General features: G+C 37.7%; 2 protein-coding genes across 5 annotated transcripts in view; one reads left to right on the plus strand and one right to left on the minus strand.

Moving 5' to 3' along the window:
- Positions 1–216: 216 nt before the first annotated feature.
- LOC113108884 (dnaJ homolog subfamily B member 6-like) lies at positions 217–10,218 on the plus strand. Of its 2 annotated transcripts, XM_026272292.1 has the most exons (11): positions 219–510; positions 1,125–1,211; positions 2,003–2,112; positions 2,203–2,256; positions 2,327–2,443; positions 3,267–3,359; positions 3,646–3,763; positions 5,589–5,659; positions 6,521–6,781; positions 9,686–9,747; positions 10,030–10,218. In XM_026272292.1, exons 2-10 carry the CDS (start codon positions 1,147–1,149, stop codon positions 9,712–9,714), a joined length of 918 nt encoding a protein of 305 aa, XP_026128077.1. In that variant the 5' UTR covers positions 219–510; positions 1,125–1,146; the 3' UTR covers positions 9,715–9,747; positions 10,030–10,218. The 2 variants fall into 2 exon arrangements, with proteins under 2 accessions (XP_026128076.1, XP_026128077.1); XM_026272291.1 differs by lacking the exons at positions 9,686–9,747; positions 10,030–10,218 and having other exon boundaries at positions 217–510; positions 6,521–9,368.
- ptprna (protein tyrosine phosphatase receptor type Na) overlaps positions 4,470–16,884 on the minus strand; it is a 33,472-nt gene continuing 21,057 nt past the window's right edge. The window contains exons 20-25 of one of the 3 annotated variants that reach the window (XM_026272289.1): positions 15,436–15,489; positions 15,262–15,326; positions 15,110–15,183; positions 14,919–15,027; positions 9,360–9,364; positions 4,470–4,482 (exon numbers count right to left, since the gene is read on the minus strand). In XM_026272289.1, coding sequence (XP_026128074.1) covers positions 14,956–15,027; positions 15,110–15,183; positions 15,262–15,326; positions 15,436–15,489 — 265 coding nt within the window. In that variant the 3' untranslated portion in view covers positions 4,470–4,482; positions 9,360–9,364; positions 14,919–14,955. Of the gene's footprint in view, positions 4,483–9,359; positions 9,365–14,286; positions 15,028–15,109; positions 15,184–15,261; positions 15,327–15,435; positions 15,490–16,884 lie in introns of those variants that run through there. The other 2 variants (XM_026272287.1, XM_026272290.1) reach the window with 2 other exon arrangements.

Below are 16,884 nucleotides of genomic sequence, written 5' to 3' on the forward strand. Positions count from 1 at the left end.
GTCCCTGTTTTTATGAAATTTTTTTAAACTAGTAGCTATACAATCCGTTCAGTATTCAGAGTCTGAAGGGCTATGTTCTTTACACATTTAATGTAGTTTAACTAAATGAACACACGATAGCTGCATTAGTTCAATGTGTCTAGCAGTTTGAGCAGTTCTGCACATGGCTCCCTCAGGCTGAAGTAGGCGGGGCTAGTGACGTAAACAAACACTGGCAAGTTCTAGACGGGGCTGTGTTTTTGGGTCGTGACGCACCGCGTTAGAGGGCGAGGGACAGACTCATATAGAAGTTGGGTGTCGGTTTCACGCTGAAGTAATGAATCCCGGCGTGCCAGCGGCAAACGGGCGATTCTGACTGAATTCTGTACTAAAGCAGACGTTAAAAGAGCGTCAGTTCCTGTGATCCGCGTCCTGGGAGTCGGGACCGACTGACGTTAGCGCCTCTCCGAGATACCCTAGCCCTGTTTACAGAAGCACGGCTCCTCCTGGCTGGATACAGTTCTAAAAAAGGTAAAAGTTGTTATAATAGAGCGGCCACAGGCACTGCTGGATCTCTAAAATGGTGTGTTATTAGGGAGTTGTGTGTGTCTCTGTGAAGATTACGCGTGTTTCAGCAGCACCAGCTGTCAGTGGACATATGGCCCACACAAATCGCTTTTCAACTTTGGGCTTGAAATAACATCACATTGTGTCCGGTTTCCAGAGAGTTCCAGACATGGGCAGGCCAGACTCCAGGGGAATACCAGTCTATATTCAGTCAATTAATCCAAGTCCAGCACTTTGTGATAAACTGTCAATAGAAGCAACAGTTCATTGAGTCGCTGTCTTCCTTAGCATTGCGTTTGAGCATGAACAAAGTCCAATGGGAAACTGGTCTTTCTGCCATTAAAGAGCGTAGAAGACTAAAGTTGTTCAAATAAATGCTTAATAATTACCTGAAAAACACAAGAACTTGTTATGTTTGATCATGTCATGGGGTTTGATTTGAATGATCACAGATGTGTAATTGTGTGAACATGACTGTAACTGACATGTTACAACAGTTCTGGAAATCGTATGAAGGGTTTCAGAAACACTTCTTGACACATTTTGATGATTTATGATTTTTCACATGTGTGTAACAGGTGGACTAAGCTGAAGGCCGCGATGGTGGATTACTATGATGTTCTGGGAGTGTCACGAAATGCTTCTCCAGATGACATCAAGAAAGCGTAAGTTAAAACTGAAGGCACTTATCAGTAGCCTCCAGTATGGAGGGGCCAATGACATTGTAATTGAATGCAACTAAATTTGTCTCTGAGTAAATTATTAACTGTAAGCGAAGACTTAAGTATTTTGACACATACTGTTTACCTTTATAAAGTATTCATTAGTAGTGAAATACACTACCATTCAGAAACAGTTGCTTAGCAAGTTTGCATTAATTATTTTTAAATAAAGTGAAAACAGTAACTAATTCTGAGTTTAATTCTATAATTTTAATATATCTTAAAATGTAAAAAATTACTATGCCTAAGAAACATTTATTATTCTTATTATTATTATGTTGAAAACAGCTTAAATATTTTAAAAATGAAGTTCATAAACAACGTCATGAAATGTATTTTCTGCTCGTATTCTGTGGTCTCTTACCTTGAGACATGCTAATATCTTTAATAAAGTCACAAAAACTTTTTTTAACGGATTTTATAGTTTTGCTGGTCATTTTTATTTTATGCTTTTCCTTCAAACTAAGTAGAACAATCAAGCTGATATGCCTGAATTGGAAAAAGTGACCACTCACACATTTTAACTTGACTTGGCTCTCCAAAATTTGGAATTCAAATGGCGCAAGATGCTAAAAAAACAGTCTAACATGTCAGCCTAATGTTTATATAGAAGAAGATGGATGCAAGAATGTGTCATATGTGAATGACCCCCTGATCCTATATGTCACTTCATCACAATCTTGAGATGCCAGTCAAGCTAAGTTTACTTATGTTTATTTATGCTGTGTATACAGTTACAGGAAACTGGCTCTACGGTGGCACCCTGACAAAAACCCAGACAACAAGGAAGAGGCAGAGAAAAAATTTAAGGAGATAGCAGAGGCCTATGAAGTTCTTTCAGACAGTAGGACGCTGGAAATTTGATTTCTACAGCAATTTTATTAATAGTTAAATTACGTGCATTTCACTGTTGTTGTTTTTTCTCATTTTTAAGAAAGCAAACGAGATGCTTACGACAGATACGGTAGATCAGACATGCCAAGCTCGGGTGAGGAGAACTTCACACTGCTTAATACCATCTTAGTGTTACATGTGCTTACATGAAGTCTGTTTTATAGGCTCTAGTGGTTCTTCATTTCCTGATGACTTCCCAGGATTCAGCTTCACATTCCGCAGCCCAGACGAGGTGTTTCGAGAGTTCTTCGGAGGGCAGGACCCATTCGCAGACTTCTTTGGTGGGTTCCCAGGGAGTTTGAATCTTGCTAATATACCGCTGTGAGTGTTTCTATCACACCAGTGGCTCTCAATCAGGAGCCCGGGGTCCACTAGGGGGTCTCTGCAAACTTCCATGAGTACATCATAGCATTATTTAAATGTAGTTATATTATGATGATTTCAATTAAAATGATAAAAACTAAAAGTAAAAATGTACAACATTAAATTGACATTGTATTTTTGAATTGATTTGTTTTGATTACAACAGACGTACCAGAGATACATAATCAGTTTAGATATTAAGGCCACAGATAAAATTGGTTGAGAACCACTGACTTACACTTTAGTGGGCACACTCTGCACAAAGTCGTCAGATTGCTGTTCTTCTCACACTACATGACTGTCTACAAACTAAGTTTTAAAACCAAACAACCAGAACCAGAAGTGATCCAGAAAATAACAGAAGATCACACATGAGACAGGAGTTCTCACACAAGACTGGATTTCTTCCTGGTAAAAATTGTAGCTACTTGTAATACAAGTTGTCTGTACGCTGATTTGGAATGGAAAAAAGGAAAAGAAGAGAATGGTTGCTTGCTGATGTTCTGTTGCAGGTTTATGACTCCTCCTCCTGAATTTTTTCTTGCCATTTATCTTGCACTCATATTGGTTATGGGTCTTCGCTGATTTAATTTCTAGTCAAAACACATTTTCTCATAGGTATCAGAGACTCATTGACACTTCTGTTAGATCACAAAAAGCTGATCTAAAATTGTGCAGTGTGTACCCAGCAGTAATACTCTTTAACTTGCCATTTTCTACACTCTTCCACTTTGCCACTAGATGATTTCTCATTTGGTGGAATGCACAGTGGGTTTCACAGCTCCTCCTCCAGGCTTGGGCCCAGTCGCTTCTTCTCCTTCCCCTCAGCAAATGGTTGGTTTTTCATGTTTTTTATTTTTAATTTTTGTATATAATTAACGCTTATGTGTTCAGTCTCCTCCCAGAATAATACTTAAATGAACACTCCGCTATTTTTGAAAATAGGCAAATTTTCCAACTCCCCCAGAGTTAAACAGTTGAGTTTTAAAAATGATTGTTGCTTTAATTTAGGTGAACTTTACTGAATACATCAATTTGGTGAAAAACTCCAAGGCACGATGTTGATATGAAAAGAATTGTATTTTTTACTTATTAAGAGCTGCATTTTTTGGATCAACAGCTGATTTCACCTCCTTCTCTTCTTCGATGGATGGGATGGGCAGCCTGGGAGGAGCAAACTTCAAGTCTGTTTCTACTTCCACCCGCATTGTCAATGGAAAACGTATTACCACTAAAAAGTCAGTTTGCTTCTCATCATACCTACTATTTTTCCTACTGTTACCTTTGTTCCATATGTGGTATGATATGCATTTAACATGTAATATGCATACAGAATCTATAATATGCAAAGTATAGATTCAAGAGATCCAAGATCCAAGATTTTATTTGTCACGTTCATGTTATATGGCATACAACAAGCAGTGAAATGTAGGTCTGGCATACTCGTTTTTTATTTATTTTATTTTTTTAGACTGTGCGGAAAAAAAGAAGAGAAAATTAAATACAAATAATGAAATATATACAATATATTAAACTACTACACAGATGATGTGTAGAGATGCTGCACGGAAACTCCTACACAGATACACAGTGCAGAGATGTAAACAATGTGCAGTGAAGATGAGTTGCATAACTAGGTTATCTCAAAAAAGTGCAATGTGCATAGATTTATTGGGTAACCCTACACTAACAGAATCTCTAAAGTGCAGTGTGTTATATGTCCATGTTTAGTAGTCTGATAGCGTGACGGAAGAAACTCCTCCTGAGCCTCTTCGTTTATGCCTTCAGACTGCGGAAGCGCCTGCCTGACTGTAGCCAGATTAAAAAGAGGGTTTCCAGGGTGGGGTAGTCTTTTGAGGATCTTAACAGTCCTAGATTTACATCTCCTGGTGTGGATGTCTTGCAGAGAGGAGAGAGATGTTCTGGAGATGCACTCAGCTTCTGGAAAAAGGCTGAGCTGTTTCCATAACACGATGAAATGCACACTGAAAGTCAATACACTTTCTATAGCCCCGATATAGAAAAAGTTTTCAGGATTCCAGGGGAAACCTTGAATTTTCTCAGGAGGTTTAGATGGTATGGTCATAATAGCTTTTTTAACTTAAGCTTGAATATGATTAGTCCAAGTCAGGTCCTTGGAAATATGTACAGCAAGGTATTTGAATCTGCTCACTCTCTCCACTGGGGTCCCGTTAATGATGAGTGGGGTGTAGATTCACTGCTGCCTCCTCCTGAAGTGCACAACCAGCTCCTTGGTTTTGCTGACATTCAGAAAGAGACAGTTTATTAGGCACCATGATGTCAGAATTTGTACCTCATCAAGGTAGGCAGCTTCATTGTTGTTGGAGATGAGGCCCATCAACACTGTATCATCCTCAAACTTGATGACAGACGTGGAGGTATGAGTGGACACACAGTCATATGTGTAAAGGGAGTAAAGCAGCAGGCTCACTGACTGCGCAAGGGACTCGTTAAAGATGGACATAAACAATCCAGCCAGCTGATCGGTGCATGATCATCAATACACGACTGGAAATCCTGTGTGGGCCAGCCGCTTTCCTGATGTTCACATGCTTCAGAGCTCAACGAACCTCGTCCTCCGATACAATGATTGCGCTAGCGTCACTGACGCACCTGTTCTTTTCCTCTGTGCATGTCAGCAGACTGTTGATATCGCTAGAACGGTTTGCTTCCAAACATGCATAAAAGGTGCTCAGCTCATTGGTTAGTGAAGAGTCGGCACTTACTGCGACGGAGGGTTTACTTTTAAAAGAAATGATAGTTCTCAGTCCCTGCCACATGCGCCTGGAGTCATTCATTTGGAAATGAGACTCAACTCGTTCTCTGTACTGTTGTTTAGCAGTTCTCACAGCGCGTCGGAGAGCGTAACAAGCAGTGCATCCTGCACATCAAACAAGAAATTTGATTTTGATTAAATAAGCAATTTAAACGCAGTTGATGAAAATGAGTAAAAAATGTTGAAGGCCTGGCTTCCAGAAAATCTGAGTTCGAGTTTGTTTATGATTGATAAACTATTGATAAACATTTCATTTCTTCCCTCAGGGTCAGAGAAAATGGCCAGGAGAGAACAGAGGTTGAGGAGGATGGGGTTTTGAAAACAGTCCTCATCAATGGTAATTCATTTTTTTGCTATCATTTAATAATGATATAGGACCAGAAGGCATCTCTATAGGTAATGCACATATTCTGGGGTGTAATAAAAAGTTATCGTTTATCATCTCAGGATGAATCTTCCTGGGAAAGTAGATGCATTTGGAATACTAATACACATAACCTACCCTTCAAACATCTGGGGTCAGCTAAATTTTGTGAAAGAATGCAACAAATGCATTAAATTAATAAATAAAAATAATATAGTAAAAGTATTTTGTTATAATGCAACAAAATGTTTATTACAAATAAATGTTTATTTTATTTTATTTTTTACTTTCTATTCATTAACAAATCCTGAAAAAAAATCAGCACAGCTTCCACTAAACATAAAGCCACACAACTGTTTTCAACATGATAATAAATGTTTTTTGTATCATTTATACTGTATTATAACATATTATAAAATATATTTTTGGAGATTAACTCAAGACCCTTGCACTCTGGTGTGTCTTTAACCTTTATCTTTGCTTGTTGTCTAATGTCTAAACTTCTTGCGTTATCTTTATCTTGCTTTAAAGATTTAAGGATTTTTCCTTTTTTAATTACAGTGAAAACAAAGTAATTTTTCTCTAATTCATCCACTTGTCACTGTACATTACAAGTTAAACTATTTATGTTTAAATCCAAATTTCCTGTTTTTTTTTAATGGTAAGAACTTCTCAAGTAACTCTAAACCACTTATTTAGTTATCTTCTTATGAGGCTTGCAGGTAGATTAAGCTAACTCATTACATTTCACACTATAGCTTCTTGATTTGATATATGCAGATTGCAAATTTCCTGTAGAACTGATATGACATTCATCTGTGTTTGTGTGTCCAGGTGTGGAGGATGAGATGGCCTTAGCTCTGGAACTGAGTCGTAGAGAGCAGTCCATTCAGCCTCCCAGACAATCCCAGCATCCACTGCTCCACCCCTCAAACACCAGCTCTTCAAACCCCGCCCTTCGCTCCTACAGCGCCGCCCCGTTCTACCACTGTCCCGATGCCGGTGAAGATGAGGAGGATGAAGACCTGCAGATGGCGCTGGCCTACAGCTTGTCGGAGATGGAGGCCCAGCAGCGGGCAGAGGACGTGATCTCAGGTGCTGGGGGAGGGAGGGGGAAGCAACCAGGTGGTGGGATGGGTACCGTTCAAAAAAACCCAGATCAGAAAGAAGTACCAGATAATTCAACACAAAGCACCCCCTCGTCTCCTGAGGATAGACTGACAGAACAGGGCCGGGCTAGAGGTTCAGAAAGTGTTGTTGTACAGGACAAGGAGAATGACAAAATGGCAGCCAATGGGCCTAATGTAGTAAAAAAGAGGAGGAAGTGTCAGTGCGTGGTCTGTTAGTAAGAATATGGAGAATAATCATGCTTGTGTGAAATGAGCAGAGTTTTAACCTTATGTTTTCATCTTATGGTTGATTTTTTTGTTAATCCTTCCTGAAGTTTTTGACTGTGCTTTGACTTACAGCTCTGTTTTTTATGGCATTGCACAAATGACTGTTGAAATTTTATTTTCTTGCATTGTGGTACGAGTATTAGGTGCCAATATCAAAGGCAGGAAATTTTACAGGAGATTTTGAAGGAACTGTTTGCAATATTTCAGAACCCCATGCACAAAATGCCCTTCTTTCTGACAGATATCACTGAAATGGGTGTCTTGGGATATTATTTGCCAGCATTTATTCTGTAAACGGTGAAAATTGTCACTAGTCACTATTTTAGACAATCAGAAAAACTGTCTGCCTGTGAGTTGTCTGGCATTGCTGGCATCAGGTTGACAGACATGTTTTTACAGGGTGCGATTTGGGGATTTTGGAGAGCAGGTATATTGTTAGCAAAATGGTAAAAGTTAAAGGGTTAGTTCACTCAAAAAAAAAAAAAAATTGCCAGTGTTTTACTCACCCTCGAGGCATCCGAGGTGTGTATGACTTTCCTCTTTCGGACAAATCCAATCAAAAGTTATATAAAAAAAATAAATAAATTGTCCTGGCTCTACCAAGCTTCATCATTGACACCAAATAAAGTGCGCGCATCTATAATAAAAGACACGACTTCGGGCGTGAATAAAGGCTTCTTGTAGTGAATCCATGCATATGCATTGAAATATCCATATTTCAAACGTAATAAATACTTCTCTCTCACACATCTGACTGTCGTATGCAGAAGCCGTTCCAGCGGACGTATGTGCAGCGTACGCACCTCTGAGATATGCTAGTCTCGCGGGTTTGTTTACAGGAGCAAAGGAAGCAACGTTTCCTTACTTTAGCAAAGGAAAACCAGTCTCCTCTTGGCTTATATTGAAATCCTCCAACATTTTCCTCGGTTTATACTTCTCAATCTTGACCATTTTTTTTTTTTTTTTTTTGTTCTCTCTCTGAATCATGCAACGCCAACATCTTCAGTCATCCACTGGAACAGCTTCTGCATATTACAGTCAGATGAAGTGAGAGAGAAGTTTTTATTACGTTTGATTTATGGATGCACATTTTATTATGGATGCACAAGTTTTATGTGACATCTTGTGGACTATTGAAAAAATAAAACCTCTAGGATGAGTAAAACATAGTCTTATTTTCATTTTTGGATGAACATTATGGCTGAAATCTCGCAGTCTTGGAAAACCTGGATATATGAGGTTACCCTAATTTAATTGTGATTTAGTGTGATTTCTAAGATTGGAAAAGTAATCTTAATTTTAAAAAATCATATAACTCCATGGGATAAAAAAAAAAAAAAAACTTTATCCAGTAAATTCTGAAAAACTGTAAAAGTCATGAGACTTTTTAATATTGTTTAGAACAATGGGTGGTTCTGGATTCAGAAAGGTTTAGTACCACTGCTCTAAACAGTTTTTATGGCTTGAAAAGCATTTAAATGGATATCTTTTATCTGATTAGTTGACGTCACATCCCATTCCCAATGAACCTTCCATTTATTTTTTCAGCATGAAACTCCGTTTCATTTCCATCCATATTCATTAGTATTGTTCATTCTAGAAGGGAGATTCTCTGTTTCGGGTCTCAGTGAGTTATATTTATTTATTGGGCATTTGTTATTCCTTCAAAGGTACCTGTTGAATGTGAAGGTGATGTTGTTTTTTTGTGGGGGGCGTGGATAATCAGCCTCCGAGGACTCATGTGATTAGCAATAAGTCAGTGACTAACGGCTAGTCACTAAAATAATGTAGAATCCAGAATGATCTTAGTTATGAGGAAGTGCCAAATAACTGACCGTAGAACTTGCATCATTAGTTTTATATGTATCAGAATTACTCAGTATTGATATTTAGTTTGTGCCTTTTTTTTTGTTAGAATAGGAATGCTAGGCTATTGCTGCCAATGATACAGTATATATAGTATTTCACTTGCCAGTTTGTGTTTAAGTTAGCCAAAGAAGCACTTTTTTTTACTTGTTTGTGCATTTTGTTCCATAATAACTATCAGCTTTGTGATATAAAATATACAATCAAAACATCAATACATGAACATTTGTTTTGATTTTAATAAAAATAAATAAATAAGCACAGGAAGATTGAATGTAATGCTTTGTGAATATTAAAAAAAAAGTAATATGCTCAGTGCTCAAAGTGCCATTTAAATGACTAACTTGTTAATAAATGCTGTTTCAACATGATGTTGTAAGGAATGGAGAAAAGGTGAGGAAAAAATAAACTGTAATATACATTCTGTTCACTACATTCAATTCATTTTCAATTTTAAGGATACGTATTTTTGATGGACTGCTAACGGTTATCAATTTACTACCAGTTCACCTGATTAAAACAGCAGATTTTATTTTATAAACTACTAAGCCTTTAAATAAATAAAAAAATAAGCAGCGGAGATGCTTTGCATTATTGAAATCCCTTTCCACTAGCTTTCACAAGCCACCATTCACTATTCAGCATGTAATTCTCAGATTTGATCATTCCCACTCCTCATATGCATTCATTATGTTTATAATTTTTTCTTCCTGACTCATTCTCCCTGCCGTTACAGAGTCCGACTTCCAGGCCTTCACAGGCTGACCCGTGGCTGTGACCCCCTCTAACCCCCCCGAGGTAAAACGAAGTGTAGATGTCTCTGCAGCTCTTCAGCATAGTTATCAACTCTTCTCCCCATTCATAGTTCATTAACATTTGTGTAATTATCTGATAGTTTGCTGCAGCATTCCAGGAAAATATTGAACTCTACATTATTCCTTTGTGTAGGAAAATACTTAGTAGAGTCAAAATAACGAACAATCCTCAATTTTATTACTTGTGTAGTTTTAATTCAGCAAACACAACACAAGAAACTGTGAGGCAACACTAATACTGGATTCATCCGTCTGCTCCTAACAGGTGAAGCATTTCCCGGTGCTCTGCTCTCTCTTTCTGCTTCTCTGTCTCTCTCTGCCTGGCACACCTGCTGCTCAGAGCCTTTTCAAAGTTTTATTTGGAAAAAAAAAACCCAGGCAACACTACATAAAGGTCAAACTTGTACGTGCTACGCATGTATGTGTGTTTGTGTATGAATGTGTTCTCAGTCTTGAAGAAGGAATACTGGATTGCTTTTATATATATAAATTCAATTTATGGCCTGCACTGATCAAATATATGAGCTAATGTTAAAGATCAAGTGTCTTAAAGACAAAATTCTTCATTAACATTTTAATAATGAATGATTCAAACCTGTGATAAATGTATAGTTGCACTTGACATGCAGTATTTGAGAATTTAAAGCCTTCATAACTTATGATAAAGGTTTATTATTTATTCAGAAGGGTTTCTTGTGTTTTAATTGCAACCTCTGCTTCTTCATGTCTCGTTATTTTTTCATTTTTTTTTTTCAATTCACTACTGTCCAGAAGTCTGGGTCTGTGTGTTTTTAAAATAATCTTAATCTCGCCAAAATTTTATGTATTTGATCAAAAACACAGTGAAAATAGTAGTATTGTCAAACATTATTACAATTTAAAATGTGTTTTCAGTGTGAATATATTTGTATTCCTGTGATGCAAAGCTGAATTTTTAGCATCATTACTCCAGTTTTCAGTGTCATATGATCCTTCAGAAATGATTTTAATATGCAGATTTTAAGCTCAAGAAACATTTGTAATAATTTATCATTATCACTGTTGAAAACAGGTGTGCTGCTTGATGTTTTGTGGTAACCAAAAATGTTTTTATTCAAGATTTTAGAAAGTTTAATAGAACAGCATTTGTTTGAAATAGAAATCCTTTGTAACAACATAAATGTTTACTGACTCTAAACTTCTAAATGTTAGTGTAGATTAGACATTAACGGGTTAAGCCCCGTTCACCAGAACGATAACTATAAAGATAACGAAATTATCGTCCACACCAGCGAACGATATCATCTGTTTATTCTGAGCGCACGTGAATCTGTCGCTTTAAAGGTCCCGTTATTCGCGCTTTTTTGAAGCTTTGATTGTGTTTACAGTGTACAATATAACATGTGTTCATGTTTCAGTATTTTTCACACAATTCACCTATCTGTATACCGCTGTTTTCACTGTCATAAAAATGAGCTGATGTCTTCCTTGTTCTATGAAGTCCCTCCTTCAGAAATATGCAGGCGGCAAGGAAGTCGACCGGAAGTTGAAGTCGGCCGCGAGCTGCCATCTTGTAGCAGAACTTCACTTGCGTTGGCATCCCATTGACTTTGCATTCATTTCATTTTGGCGTCACTTTGACACCGAATAACTTTACATCTGAGGCGTTTAAAGACTCCATTTGTCCATTATTTATTTCTAAAGATACACGACAATGTATAAAAAGCTCCTTTACCTTCTATGTTACATTATGGCCCCGTAGAAACAGTTTTTGTAAAAAATAGGCTAACGATTGCATCATAACCACTCGACTCTCTGTCGCATTACCGTACAGACAGGAGGAGAAGCTCGCAGGCAATTAACTTAATATGGCGTACTGGCATTACATTTTAAAATACTATACAAAATAATTAATCAGAATACTTACTCCTGCTCACTCACGACAAAGAACTCCCCGCTCAAGCTCGCCGTCTCTGCAAGATTAACGATGGCAGTTTGAACGCACAGCTACTAGAAGATTTACATCTGTCAGACAGGTTGCTGACGTCGTCAAGCTTCATTTGAGTCTGCGCGTCAGAAACGGAAGTGCTAAAAATAGCTAAAAATGGGCTTCACTTGTCTCAATTGAGTTCCAATGGGGTCGCTGTGTCCATTTCTTTTACTGTCTATGGAAATACGTAACGAGTTTGATTGTGCCAGCGGTTCCTGTGTTGTGATTCGGCAGCAGCTGAGTGCGCGCTGCCCTCCTGGTAATGTGATTGGGCTAGAAGGGACGTGCTGGAGATGTATTTATAATTACAGGAGCGTTTTTACTTACGAGATGAGCATGAAAACCGCAGTCGTTTTTTTTGCACAGTCCTAACATCTAGTTAACAAAGCTAAACAGTGTTGCCTTTTGTGTAATAAGTTACAGAAACTGTTAAATGCACCAACTTCAATAATAAAATACACTTACTGGTTGTGGTCCATAAACAACGCCTTCTCCAGACAAAGAGGGAACTGCTCCATCTTTCAAGAATAATCGAATCCGGAATTAAACTGATTGAGATTGAGGAAGTTGTCCTCAGCAAGTTGTCCTCAGCAAAATGTGCTGCACATAGTTTTACATGTGCATTATAATTTTCGGGAACCGAGTTAAACATAAATTGTAACCATTAATCTCCAAGTACAGCGTCCCTGGGAAACCCAAACAAAGGTGATTGGACTCCGAGATGAAAATAACAGCGTTTCAATGACATGGCAAACACAAACACAGCTCTTCCTTCTTCTCCGTCGGAGAACAACAAGAACACGCCCCCCTTTTTGTGAATTCATGTGGGAGGAGGTTAGTCAAAAAACTGTTTTAGTGACGTCATTACTGCAGGAACTAGAGGGATGTAGTCCAAACGGGTCGTTTTTTGTAGGCGAATTCTGTTAAATAAAATATCTCGCTTGGCATTGAACTTTGAGCTTTAGAATTTTACAGATATTATTTATACTCTAACAAGAACATTACACACTAACTAAAGTTTAAAAAAGGGCCGGCCCGCAGCATAGGCGGTATAGGCAAATGCTAAGGGCGCCACTCATCCATAGGGGCGCCAGAATGAGTGAACGAGTGAATTTTTTTTTTTTTTTTTACATATATATATTTTTTTATAATAGGCTACTATTTAAAAACCATTAATTCGAAATACTACCAAATAAAGCAAAAAAAAAAAAAGAGTCCGGCTCTTCAATCTTCCCCCGCCCATCGAGTGCTTGAAGTGCGTCAGAAACAGAGCGCGCGCACGATCAGTTGTTGGTAATTTGTTGTGTAGCGTGCCCGACGCCGCATCCAATGTAGACAGCACTGCTTTTGTTAACACACAGCTCGTAGAAACGGGCCTGGCAGCTCGCGCCAGCTCTAGACACGGTGAAAGTTTCCTGATTGTGACGGAAGGCCGAATTTACATGACACATTATAAATGAGCATAGTCTGCGATAGATACAGTGCCAAAAAGAAGAGAAAAGGATAAAGACAGAGGTAAAGAGATGTAGTGAAAGAACAATTTATTGCATAGGAGTAAGATACTATAATTTCATGGCAGTTATTTTTACCTTAAACTTAATGTTAGCAGTTGTTCTGAGTTCTGAGTCCCCAGACTGTGATTTTGTACAATCATGTCAGTTTTAAGACGCATTTTTTATTATCACTTTTTTTTATTAATGTTTTACTCTACAGTTGTGCAGTTTTGGGGGGATACAGTACAGGCCAAAAGTTTGGAAACATTACTATTTTTAATGTTTTTGAAAGAAGTTTCTTCTGCTCATCAAGCCTGCATTTATTTGATCAAAAATACAGAAAAAAATGTAATATTGTGATATATTATTACAATTTAAAATAATTTGTTTTCAATTTATTATACTTTAAATTATCATTTATTTCTGTGATGCAAAGCTGAATTTTCAGCATCATTACTCCATTCTTCAGTGTCACATGTGACATCCAGTCTATCACATGATCCTTTAGAAATCATTCTAATAGATGATTTATAAGTGTTGGAAACAGTTCTGCTGTAATGTGTGTGTGTGTGTGTGTGTGTATATATATATATATATATATATATATATATATATATGCTAAATCATGAACACAATGACAGGGTGAAATGGGCTGTGATGCATGGGGCGCCAGGTAAAATCTTGCCTAGGGCAGCAAATTGGTCAGGGCCAGCCCTGGTTTAAAACATGTGATCACGAAGAAGGGGACCTTTAAATTTTAGAGCTCATTATAGCAGGATGGATTCTGATTGGATGTCAATGTTTGTATCATTCATCAGCTGGAAAAAAATTGTTTTGAAAATGATTCCAACGATACCGTTTCTCTATGCCTTTATCGTTATAGTTGTAGTGTAGACTCTGCTATTCTTTAATATTGAGAACGATTTCTAGAACTATATCTTTATAGTTATCTTTATAGTTATCGTGCTTGGTGTGGAAGGGCCTTAACAAGGTTTTTTTTTGGGGGGGGGGGGGGGGGGTTGCATGGTCATAATGAAAGAGAGAAGCCAAACACAACAAGCAGTGCTGCTACACAGATACACATTTAATTCCGAAACATTTAAAAATTATAGTCATATACTTCTCTCTTTTTTTTAATAATTTTCTACACATTTGCTACAGGAGTAAACAGAGCTCTCAGTGAATTATTAACAGTGATCACATGACGTAAAGGCGGCACTAGACATTACAGATGTGTAAGCACTGTATGTTTGTTAAAGTTTGGACAGGACCCTTAAGATATTACAGGTGCCTTTCAGGTACATTCCAACGAATTCTGAGTTCAGACATGACTGTGCATATATGGTCTCATGTTTGACTGCATGAGACATGGTCGCTTCTTTTGTCATTTCCACATTTGATACATGAATTGCATTTTTGGCCATGATAAAGAAAGCATTTTAAGAACAAAATCTGCATTTTTCAACATCAAACATTATATGTATGTATATTTATAAAAAAGACAACCTGATACTGTCAATTTACAGAATTAGGACACTTTAAATGTGATGCTTAAAACCACCATTTCCCCCTGAAACTCAATTAGGACTGAAGCATTTGGCCCCTGCAAAGTGTTTCCAGCATTGGAAAGCTTTCATAGTCTTTCAAAAAGTGACAATATTAATTTCTGATTAGTGAAAGGGAGTGAGGTGCGTGAAAAAGATGTAAAAGTGACACAGTGGGATGTGGCTCACTGAGGAAGGGCTTTCAGAATGGCATTCACCTCTTCTGCCACAGCTGTCAGGGCAAACTCAAACTGGTCCTGAAGAAACAATCAAGCTTAGTGTGTAAATGAATTCACTCAACATCCACAATCATATGCTGGGAAAGCACTTAGTACATACCTTAGTGCGTACCATACTTGGTCTCTGGTCACGAATGTGCTCCAGTGTTGCAGCAATGTCAATCTCCTTCACGCCTAAAACACACAAATAACCTGTGAGCATGCGGCGCGTGCATGAAATTAAACGGCTAGATAGAGAAGCGAGGTGCTTACCTTTCGCCATGCGGTTAAGTACCATGTCAATAAGAATATAGGTGCCGGTTCTGCCAGTTCCTTCACTGTGTGAAACAGGAAACCAATTTAAATCATTCATTTTCAATGATAACAGTAATAAAATAAAATAAAAACGCTCATATTGTGAACCTGAGACTCATTGTAGCCGTTTACCTGCAGTGCACAATGATTGGGCACGAGCGTCCTCTGTAGCACTTGTTCACTTTTCTAAAAAAAGAAAAAGAAAAGGAGGATAGAGGAGAGAAAGAAAATTGAAAACTAAGTATGTAATAAGGAGCATTATGGTCAATTTGTCCAAATTTGTCAACAAAGAGGAACTGAGCAACGTGTGAGGTTGGGGAAGGATGGGGGAGAGAGGAGATGGAGCATCCGTTAAGCCTCGCTCCTGCTGCACTCACACCTACCAATGATCATTTTTGTGACTATGCAACTGGACCCAGACTACTAGCTGCAAATCACAAAAATGACACTGGGAGGTGTGCTACGTCCAGGGACCTACCGATCTCCATCAGAGACAGAGAGTGTGACGGTGGGAGGAGGAGGAGAGGAGGACATGGTGTCGAGCACAAACGGGGAAGGTCCAAAGTGCAAATGCATTCAAGGGAGAGGAACGCTGGAAGGACTGGACTTTAAGGTAAAGAAAACATCCACAGATATTCAGGGAATCCCAAGTGTGAAGCAGATCCTCATATTCGGGTGAGACAAGCAGTATTTGCAAAAAGATGTGGATAAGACACTGTGTGTGTCTAAACTGATTTTTTATGTTTATTTGATCATTGAAATAAAGATCATTTTAAACATTTGTCAAAGCCATGTGGAACACCTTTTACCTTACAGTCATCAGCAAGAAATTTTAATTTTAAGGTGTCCTTGTTACACTGTTACATGTACTATACTTATAAATAAATCTAATAAATGACACATAATTAAATTCAAGTAACCCTAAGCCAAACCCAAACCACATAGTAAGCACATGCAGTTCATATCACTCAGCACTTAAATGCATAATGAGACCGTAACAAGGACACCTTAAAATAAAGTGTCATTTTTGAATTTTTGGATATTGTTAAATATGCTTTTAAATATAATGTTTACTCATTACTTTTAAACCCTTTTTTTACACTATCATCAAGAAACTTTTTATATGTTTTTAACAACAACATCAAATATACTATCATCCAGTTAAATGTAACCTTTACTCACTGTTTATGCAGTTTTTGAATAATTTATCATACAGTATCAAGCACATTTAATTGTTTCAAGCTGTTTTTTTTGTTAAATCAGCAAATCTTCAATACAGATATTGCGCCTTTAATTTAACCGAGTGCTCACAAAAAAATTGTTTCAATCACAGTCCATTTTGCATTCAATATCAATTCTGTGGAAATGTTCTTTATTCTTTAATTATCCATCATTTCCCACCGGTTTTACCAATTTTCTGCAATTTTCTCCTGTGGTGCTGCTATTGGACAGTATTACCTTTTAGTACATTTGTTTTGCTATTACTGTGTTGTGAATTATTTTCGCACCTGAAACTTTTGAGGAGCTACCACTACCTGCAGTGTGTGTGATCTGTTTGTAGTTGTATGAGAATGCGAGTCG

Source organism: Carassius auratus, chromosome 9 (genome assembly GCF_003368295.1).
Source record: "Carassius auratus strain Wakin chromosome 9, ASM336829v1, whole genome shotgun sequence".
NCBI lineage: Eukaryota > Metazoa > Chordata > Actinopteri > Cypriniformes > Cyprinidae > Carassius > Carassius auratus.